Consider the following 10,830-nt stretch of genomic DNA (forward strand, 5'->3'; position numbering starts at 1 on the left):
TCGGCAGGGTGTTTGGGATTTTCTTTGAGGATTACTACAATGGGATAAAAAAGGAATTTGCATAGATGAAATTGAGAAAGGCACTAAGGAATGAAAACCATAATTAAATTGTTGTTGCTTTATCTTGAACTTATTTAACAGAATGTAACATCATTTTCATAAGTGTTCAAATATATAATTTCTCAATATAAAACTTGAACACTTAATTTGTGCACCAGGAATGGAAGATAGTCATTTTGACAAAGTATCTCTATCAATGTCTTTTATATTGGTATTGAAAACCATCATCATGTTTTTGTATATTTATCTGGGGCGCACACATTATTTTCAGATAAACCTCTACTGTCAAAAGCTCTATTACTTTTTCTCCACCAATTTAGACCCAAAGGCCCATTAGTCCAAATTATGTCATTTGTAGGCACTCAATTTTGCCAAAGCTGCAACCAAAATCTGGTTTAAGGCCCCAGTGTCTGAAAAGAATCACCTACTGGGGACAGGGAGCTATGAGATGTGGTAGCATTGGGACAATCATAACAAATAATGAGTGCTCATTGTTAAATAACCTCTGCTGTTTGCCTTAGCCGTGCCACAAAATGATCTGATGGCCTGGTAAAAATCAAACAAATCTTGATTCAATACTACCAAATCTATTACAGTATGTAAGAGTGTTTTTTTTTTTGTTTGTTTTTTTAAAGCAAGTAAAACACCAGGTTTAGAGAGACTTTTATTTTTGTAAAATGTGGCAGTACACCACTGTTTAGATCAGTCAAATAGGCCCCATTGTTTCTAAAATAATAAAATGTATGAACAAGGTTTTTCTGGTAATTCTTTTTTAAAAGGATCCTCTTAAATATCTTATATGGGGATCTCTCCACAATACAACAATAAAACACATTTTCACACTAATGAATGTATTCATCACAAAACAACTGCAGTACATCTTTATCATATTGCTGTTTAATTGTGTCAAAGGTTTAGTTGAACAATTCAATATTGTTAACTTTGCTATTTAACTGTGCATAGGTCTATCAGAAATTAATTTGAATTTGAATACTGTGAGCACCCATGGTACAGACTCATAAAGCCTGTTGGTGCCTGATTCTTTTTTCTTTATTTTCTTTCTTATACTGATTAAATAGTCAGCAGGCACACTGCATTGCTGTGTAAGCACTGGAGCAGAGTCAGATGTCACTGGTGTCCTTTTTTCTTGTTGCCACAACTACAGATTATTTCTAGAAAAACAACAAACTGCTCTTTCAGACAACAGGATACTGTGTTAATTGAGTCCAGCTCAATGGCTTTGATCTTGTAAAGATCTACTAAATTCATGAAGCACAGAATTAATTTATTTAAACCAAGATCAATCAGACATTTAGAGATTTACATTCATGGATACTTAAGCAAACAATATTGTGGCTATTGCAGCATTTTAAATTTCAATGTTGAAAAAGAACATTCAACTGTTTACAGCCTCCATATCAACTGAAAAGATGGTGTTGCATCTCGTTTGTTTTTATATTGTTTTATATGTTTTTTTAATGTATTTATGGTGTAACATATGAAGATACTGATAAAGACTTCTAAACATCTCTCCTAATATTACTACTAATACGTATATGGTAGTATATGGCTTTATAATAAATATTGTAGGAGATGACAGTTTTATCTATTTTTTTTTTATTTTATTTATGATATGAAGTTTTATTTTCATATTTTGATACAGCTTAAAGCACATGTAACTAGTTAAGCAAGACATTTGCAGTCACTCGTATCTTGGCATCTGGGCAGAGAGCCAAAGTTAGCAGGTGTCTAATCAAGATGTGTGGAGGAGTGGGGACACAGTGTGAAAACAGAACACCACAAACAAAGGACTAGTTTGAAACAGTTTCTAACAGATTAGGTTAAGATAGTCTGTAAAATGCTTAAATGTGACGTACTATAGAATGTGATAGATTTGGGTGAGTTTCCCCCCTTACCAGGAGGTGTGTTGAAGGTGTGTGATAGCAGGGTGGATCCATACTGATTGGAAGAGAGTATAAGAAATGGGGTGGAAATGCTAATATATTCATAGTATTTAATGTAATGTTTTTGTTTGAATCGTCAGTCAATTCTTTGATTTGACTCCAGAGACGTCTGTGTTATGATACAAACGTATACATTAGGGCATGCTGTGACCTGTGCGTCTTTCCTTGCTTGTATCTAATGTTTACACGATTGTATTAACATTATTTTCTTTTATACATATAAAGTATTTTTGATTAAAAAAAATCATTTGTCGGATTTATTTCCCTACAATATTGTCAACTTATATTCTACAGTAAGAAATATTTTGAATTATAAAACATGTTGTATAGCATTAAAAATCTATATTTTATTCAGTTATGGAAATAGTCGTGTTAACCTCACATTGCTGTGTACCAGCAGTTGCACATTCCCACACCATTAGACAAGGTGTAAAAAAAACATACTCTTGTTTATTAAAAAAAAAAAAAAAAACAGGCTGCCATTCAGTCAAATAACTGATGAAAAACATTGAAAAAGTATGCAATCAACACTGACACTCTTTAGAAACACATCAATGTACAGATGCACATTTAATGTTAAACCTTTTTTTTTACAGTTTTATAGTATACAATTCACAAAAACATACAATAAAAACTAATTCTGAAATAATAAACAAAAAATAAGCACATAATCCTTATAACTGTGCAATAAATTAACAATATACAAAGTGCTTCATTTTATGTACAATTAAATACTCCAGTAAGATTGAACCTGATTTTCAGGGATAGTATAGGACCATTTGCTACCCTGTTATATTTCATTTTGTTCAAATGGTAAACTGAAACCAGCAAGTATTTCAGGACATCTTGACATACCCATGTGACATGAAATTCCCAGATTAGCAACACAATAGGAATCTTTATAAAAATATCATATGGATGTGGGTTAAATATATGTTTTTAAAGATTGAAGGAATTCTAAATCTCTGTAAATGTTCATTTTTATTCATTTTTTTACATGGAAATTGCAACAATTCCACATAAGTGTTTAAATTTGTTCAGAATCATGTCTGTTCACTTTGATATAATGCCTCCATGTTATGGATGTCTATCCTTCTGTAACTTAATGGTTTTATATTCCAGTGTTTCATTTTCAGAAACATTATTATTATTATTATTATTATTATTATTATTATTATTATTATTATTATTATTATTTATTTCTTAGCAGACACCCTTATCCAGGTCGACTTACAGTCGTAAACAAAAATACATTTCAAGGATCACAGTACAAGTAATAATACCGTTTGTATAATAATGTATAATAATTATGTTTTTAACCATCAGCCCTTATTATTCCTCCAAACAAAAACAAAAAACTATATAAAGTCATTCAAATCAATGCGCTTACACTAAATGCAAGTGAAGTGTCACTATTGTTGAACAATAAACACTTCAGAGGGGTAACTGTTAGCCTATTGGAAAATCGGTATTTTCTAAATTACACATTTTAAATCAAATTTGGTCCCTTCACCAATAATGTTGTTAAAGTTACACATGAAATTGTAACTGAAATTGTAAGTCTGCTTCTTTTTGGAGTTCCTGATATACAGTACTGTATTTCTCGTACAGCATTTTCCTCCTCTCTATTTCTCACTATCTCACCAGACTTGACTGTTGATCACCTGCAATGGAGATCCAATTACAGAATATGTCAACTCTTCAAAGCAAGTATTTGCTGGCATTTCCAGGGCATGATCTTTCTTTTGCAACAGTTTATGAGAGAATGTGTTAAATATCCAGGCAGTAAAGGAGGCCGGGTTTTTGTTTTGCCTGTTTTTAGGGGGGGTGTTTAGTGCGCCTTCTTTAGTCTGAGTTTCTTCCTCCTGCCGGTACTTTCGTTTGTGCCCCTCCTCTCCTTCTTCACGCAGAAGTACTTGGTTATGGTTTTCCGACACTGCTCACACTTAACCGCGCAGCACCAGTGGAACTTGCAGTTGCAGCTAGACACCATGTCTGCCTTCCTCTCCTCCACAGCCAGCCCGCACTCCCCGCACAGCCTCTTGCAGCTCCGCTTCTCCCACTTGCTCAGGTTCTTGCCCTTCTTGACGCACTCACGGCCCTCAGTGCCCTGCAGGCCCAGCGTCTTGTTCTCCAGGCAGTAGTCAGGGGAGTCCTCCAGGTGAACCAACTCCTTCTTGGAGATGGTGCTGAAGGTCTCTGCGATGGCCCCTCGGCTGGCTGCACTGTTGCCTGCCCCCTTGAAGAGGTCCACTTTGAGGGCTTTGTGATACTTCTCCTTCAGGTAGTTGCCAACTTCTCTGAACTCTGGCAGCTGCAGCCAGCAGGTCTGTGTGGTGCAGCTACCAGATACCCCATGGCATTTACACGTCCTTTTCATGGTGCCTTTCACTGCCTGTGGAGAGAAGGGTGTTGGTTTATTTAATAGGGTGCCTGTACACAAAGGTCTACTTTTTATGAATGTATTTATCAATGTGTCATGTAATTAAATGCATTAACTCTTATTTATGGACAACGTACAGTACAGACTATTAGTATCGTGTGGTGGGAATTTGAACAGTTATAAGTTTTTTTTTCTTCTTTTTTTATTACTAGACATACAAGTCTAATGACCAAACTATACTTTTTATCAGCAAATAAGTACTGTACTGTCATGCATGAAGCAATGTTTTTTTTCGGTTTTTTTTTAAACCGTCTAAATCTAAGAAGCTATTAAATACTGCACTTGTGCAGTAAATATCTGGGTGTCAGTGGGATGCAGTCTTCTACCACATGGTACATTGTTCCATCCATATGCTCCAAAAAGGGATAATGCATTTCATTAAATAAAAAGGAACTGGGGTTCAACAAGGTCTATTTGAATCTTGACTTTGCCAGAAACAAACATCTGTTATTTCAAAAGGGTCGTCTCTTTTTGTTGCAGCACTTTCTAAGAGGGGGAAAGGGTTCACATTGAGAAAGATTGTTCTGCTTGTGAAAAAAGGAGAATTTATTTAGCATGGCTATTGTCACTATGTTTTCTTCTTGCTGCTATGAGAAGACCAAATAGCAGTTCCTTTCAATAGGAAGTGAAAAAGGGTTTCTTTGGTTCATATTCTGTTACAATGATGCTCCAGGTGCCATAAGAATCAAACAAAACATGCGGAATGAGTACTGGCAGTGAAAAAGAGTACTTAAACAGCATAGCAGTGGTCACCATGGGTTTCTCAAGTGTCACAAAGACCAAAATGTAAGATATCTAGAGCAAGAATAAAACCAAACTAAACATCCCTGGTCTTCTAATTAAGACTTGTACCATTGGCCCAAAGAATCTGTGGTTGAAATCGTTGATATAAAAGACATTCAAATCTGGTAATAGGCCTTTCTGGAGATTCAGTTTGCTACAACGCACACAGTGTTATGGGTTAGAGTGGCACCTAGGGTTAGAGTGTTTTCTAAAACATATTTTAAAAAATCTGTTTGTCATTCTCTTAGGGGCCCTATTGGTGGGCTAATGAATTTGTGTGGTCTGTATTGGATTCCTTGAGTACATGAGCTTGTGTTGTATCCAGCAGCCCACTAGACCAACATAGCATTTACAATTGGAACATACACCGTTTTGTAATGCATTCTAGGAAATGACTATTTAAATAAGTATTACTGGCACACCACCTCCCACCCCACCCCACCCCCAATCCTACTTTTTATGTTTTTTTTTAAAATGCAAACTAAGTGCCCATGTACCTTTCTGCCTGCTTCATTGTTGTGGAGGTTCATGGCAGCCCGTGCATCTTGTCCAGTCTCCAAGGCATCAACAAATTGCTTAGAGATGGCCTCTCCAAAGCCAACATTATCACTGCAGCCACCCCAGAGCCAGCCCTGCCCTCCTGCAGAGACCAAAGCAAAGGCACATTAGGAAATATACTGATGACCACATAGTTAGAAATAAGATTCGGGTCTGGATTCGTAAGCATTGTGGCGCTAGAGCACTGCATTTTATTCATTCAGGTTCATTCAGGCCTTTAGCTGAGTTCAATACAGCAACACAGTTAATTTCTAAGCTAAATCAGGACTTTATAAAAGTGGAATAGCAGGAAAATGGTTTTACATACCAAGTTGCCCATTTCTAGTTTCGTCACAGCCACAGTTATCAAAATCTCCTAAACTGCAGTTCCTGGTAAGAGTGTACATGACACCAGCAGAACTGATAGCGTGAACAAATGCTGTCTCTCTGTTTGCTAACAAAAAGAAAAATTCAGTTAGGAACTTCAGCAAGCATATTACACAGTACTCATTAATTGCAAGCAAGATAAACAGGCTACTACCATGCTAATTTACTAACTCCAGTTGTTCAGTTAATAAAAAGCTTTTATGTGACAGATAAACATCTGTGGAGCTATGTGTATGCTGCTGAATTTACTGAGATAGTTGGGTTTACTTTAATAGTAGATCTATATTAATCCCTGTGGTGTCTAACATAATATGATTTAGAAAAGATGACAGAAGGGTGAGAGAACAGACATGCAGTACTGTATAGAAACCCAGGCAGGTCCTCTTTTAGAGTTTCGAAGTCACACTATCTCGGACTATGGATAATTTGCCCATCCCTTGTTGGCATTTCAAGTATGTAATATGAATGGAAATGTGTCCCTTTGAATAAAACCTTAATCTCAAAAAATATTGTTCCCTTTCTCCTTTCATCTTTAAAATATCCCTAATGTATCCATTTTTTCCTTTAATTGAGAGGTAGCTGTAACTGTCTAGGAAATGCCTTGTAATTATGAGCATATAATGGCCCAAGAAGCTCTGTGGACAGATTCCTGAATCAGTGGCTGCAGCTTCACTCATTTAATGATCCTTTAAGTGGCAGGCTTTTCATAACAAAGAGAATGACACCTTATCAACTCGTAATCTGTAAAGGGATGCAACCTTTTGGTTCAGAGCAAAGGTTAGTCCACATTTACAGTGCAATTAGTCACTTAAAGCTTGTATCTACTTATAAATACAGTACGTCTGATGTACCAGATTGAATTGCATGATTGTATGCATCATGTGTACATAGTACTATGACTACAGTTAGCCTTAAGCCTGGTTAAAAAACAATGAATATCATCAATCAATAAACAAATTCATTTACAAATCGCATTGTGATTATTACCACAATTATTTATATTCATAATGTGAAATATGTGTCCCCTTAGTGTTGGTATCTATTTATCTAGCTAGCTAGCTATAACCGTAAATAGATTTATGTAAATTGAAAGAACTCTCAATCAACTGTGCTGTAACACTGTATATAAGACCTGGAACTCGTTGACAGATTATATTGGTAGTTAGGAAAGGGGCATGATAATGGGTTTATATGGGTTTAGCGATAAGTCAAGAATGAAAATAGTCACAGATACTGGAAGATGGTGGCTGCAGTGAATCTAATATGTGTCTCAATCAATATACAAAGTGACCTAAATATTTTCTTTATACTAGTCACATTGCATATCAGGTTTAATATATATATATATATATATATATATATATATATATATATATATATATATATATATATATATATATATATATATATATAGAAATACCCCCAGTCTAAGGTTCAGTTTAAAAAAGAAAAGTCAATTCTTACCACTTCTGAGTCCGCTGTGTGTGGAGAGCTGCAGCGCCCTCTCTGGACAGTTCCAGCGGTCCCAAGCAAACTGATATTTGCATTCTTCAATACCGCTTTGTGCACCTGCAGCCACGCTGCTGGAGTAGATCAGATAGGCCTGCAAATCAATTAGACCACAGTTTGGGTTGCTGTTGTTACTTCTGGGATATAGATAACATTATTGTAGTGCATGTTTATTCAGATTCAGAAATACAATTGTAACATTTAGATTTAGCCTCAGTTCTAGCACCTGTGAGTTTGGTGGTCGTAACCTTCAGTGAACCAGCACACAAACTGTCACAGTTCAATACAACTGACATCCTGAGTGAGGGTCAGCACGAAGTGTTGGGGGAGGGGGGTTCAGGCCAGGATTGATGTTGTAAATGGAATCCTTCATAGCACCTGCCAATACCGGTCTGGCTGCAGCCAATACCAATGTCCCTCACCTTTAATGATCCTTTCACATTTATGCAGACTTGGGAATGAACCCACAGTATCCACTATTACCCATTGTATTACAATGGTGTCAAATAAATAACAGTATCCATCTCTGTGAAATATTGTTTTCCACATCCAATACGCCAAAACACACTAAATATTGCTGTCAATATAGAAACAATGCATATCACAATGCTGGCAGCTTGAGGGGAATGGTCATTGATTGATATTTAAACAAACAAAACAGAAGATGGAATACATTCCTGAGGTTGTATGCATGCTCTGTCCTGCCTGACACTAGTGTAAATGCATGTGGTGTAATATCGGCTTGCATGATCATTTCTACTCCTTGGGAATCAGGAACCATTTATCTCCAATAAAACCGTATCACATCTCACCAGCAGAATACTGAAACCTAATCAGTACTTCAGCTGGTGGCAAGTGGCAGACTTCAAAGGATAGCAGCAGGTTTAGCTCATTGTCTTGGTTCACAATCAAGGCCTACATGATCTACACCTTCTTAAATAGCCAAGACTTGTAAAAATTATTGGAGCTGTAAGTGGAATAAGTGAGAACGTTTCCAGTTCTATCAACGACCATCCCTCTCCAGTAATATGGTGACTGATTTGCTAATGTTTACTGCTAAAGAGACCCCTCAAGAACACCAGCACACCCATTGATGTTACTTCCACTTAAAGAGTTCCTATCCCATATAAACTGGAAATTCACATACTGATCTATTGAGATTGAAATGTAGTGCAGTATACCGTGTTAAAAGCATATTAAAGAAAAAGGATTTCAAATGCATGGTAAAACACAATTGTCAGCATGTCATTAATATTAAAAAGGATTAACGTGTTTGAATATCTGTGTGACAGCATTTGTCAATCATGAGAAACTATAGAGAGGGTTTCGACTAAAAGTTCTAAGGAAGTACATTTTAAAATTAATTTCATAACCCATTCTCCATTTTTCTCTCCTAGTGTGCAACTCTTCCAAACCTACACACAGCCATATATCGTCAGGCTTCCCCTCTCATCTACTGGTAATACTGGCCCACTAAGGCAGTCTTATCAAGGGGAATGGAATTATTTGGATTGTCTTGCCCTGAGTGGGAGGTTCATTCCACCCTAACCTGGGTGTGAGGCACATTATTCTGCCTTTGAAACCACCAGCAGTGAGATGCAGCTTAGTCTGAGCATCGCAATCACCTGGATTTATAGTCATCGCAAAAAACACAAACAAAACACAGACTTTGAACTGAGATTATATATATATATATATATATATATATATATATATATATATATATATATATATATATATATATATATATATTCCTGGATAGTGTTTATGGTTCCAAACATTTCACAGTAATGTAAGTGAAACATTTAATGAATGACCTGCTTTACCAAGTTTTCCATGCTTTTCTGTAGCATGGACATCTCTGTGATTTTTAAAAGAGCATTATAATTTAAAACATGTGCTTTGTATTGAAATCCCTTTGCACAGATTTTTTAAATGACTTGTCTTTTACTGTTTGTGTAACCCTTTTCTACACATTTATAACATTTGATTTTTTTCAGTTAAAAAATAGTCAGCTTGATTTGAATGTTAGAAATATAACGTTGCCTTAACCATCCATCAAAAGATATTATGGAGAAAAAAGGCATTTTCTAGATATCATACCCTCACAGCCAGCAGAAAGAATTATTTGTTGGAATGTTGTTTCTCCTACCCATGCAATATTTACAATTACGGTTGCTTTTATCCTTGAAAAAGAGAATTGACATCTCATCGTTTTTGTTTGTTTGTTTGTTTTTGTTCTAGTAAAATAATTTTACCAGTACTCCTAATGTATCTTCAACATTTTCATTCCAATAGTGCAGGGCATGTAAGGTTGCAATATCCAATAATGATTTGAATTCAGTTTCTAAGGTGTTGAAAATAAAGGTAGTGACCTTTTGACCCTAAAAACATTTTCTAAATGTTAGTGTTAAAAAAAACAATATCAACAGAAATGTTCTTACCTTTGGGCCAGTCATCAGAAAATTATTCACTGACCTGGAAGAGATAGGGAGGGCACACCGTTAAATCAGAGAAATAAAACGCCCTTCCATTTAATTAAATAACGTTTGCGAATAATAATCAACTTTCAATCTGTAATAAGATTCAAATGTAGCATTTTGAAACACAACGGTGTGAATCTCGATGTTTTAAAGACCCATACCCGGTCAATAAATATGTTACAGCTCAAATTATTTAATAAAAGTTTAAATCATACAATAAACAAATAATAATTCAATTTGTTTAAACTGCTAGCGTGTATTAGAATATTTAAATGAATAAGGAGAATATGTGTTTAAATAAAATGTAAATATATTAAATACATTTTACCGAACAGAACTGGTGATCTTATGTTTAACTGTAGCCTATATAAGAAGTTGATTATTCATAGTCCTTAAAACAAACTAACAAAAAAAAACAAGTTATGCTCACAGTATTCCTCTAAGAAAAACTTAAACTTTCAATGCAATTGGTTTGGTGTTAACTTTACCTTTAGTGTACAGATATCTAACAAGTAGAGATTCTCAAATAAATTAAAATTGTTTTTAGTGGTCCGAGGATTTTTGGCTTTTTAGTGATTATCGTGTAAATTAACCAATACACAATTGATATACTAATATAACGTAAATTATTAAAAAGTATCATTATTAAACTATTTTTTAAACG

The 10,830-nt window shown here is 35.3% G+C and overlaps 1 protein-coding gene across 1 annotated transcript in view; it reads right to left on the reverse strand.

Moving 5' to 3' along the window:
* Positions 1-2,506: 2,506 nt before the first annotated feature.
* The window catches only part of LOC117417691 (protein Wnt-8b-like), a 9,062-nt gene continuing 738 nt past the window's right edge, over positions 2,507-10,830 (reverse strand). Inside the window, exons 2-6 of the mRNA XM_034029882.3 lie at positions 10,128-10,161; positions 7,639-7,777; positions 6,116-6,241; positions 5,748-5,890; positions 2,507-4,419 (exon numbers count right to left, since the gene is read on the reverse strand). Of these exons, the coding sequence (XP_033885773.1) occupies positions 3,856-4,419; positions 5,748-5,890; positions 6,116-6,241; positions 7,639-7,777; positions 10,128-10,161 (1,006 nt within the window). The 3' untranslated portion in view covers positions 2,507-3,855. The remainder of the gene's footprint in view (positions 4,420-5,747; positions 5,891-6,115; positions 6,242-7,638; positions 7,778-10,127; positions 10,162-10,830) is intronic.

This window comes from Acipenser ruthenus, chromosome 13, assembly GCF_902713425.1.
Source record: "Acipenser ruthenus chromosome 13, fAciRut3.2 maternal haplotype, whole genome shotgun sequence".
Classification (NCBI taxonomy): Eukaryota; Metazoa; Chordata; class Actinopteri; order Acipenseriformes; family Acipenseridae; genus Acipenser; species Acipenser ruthenus.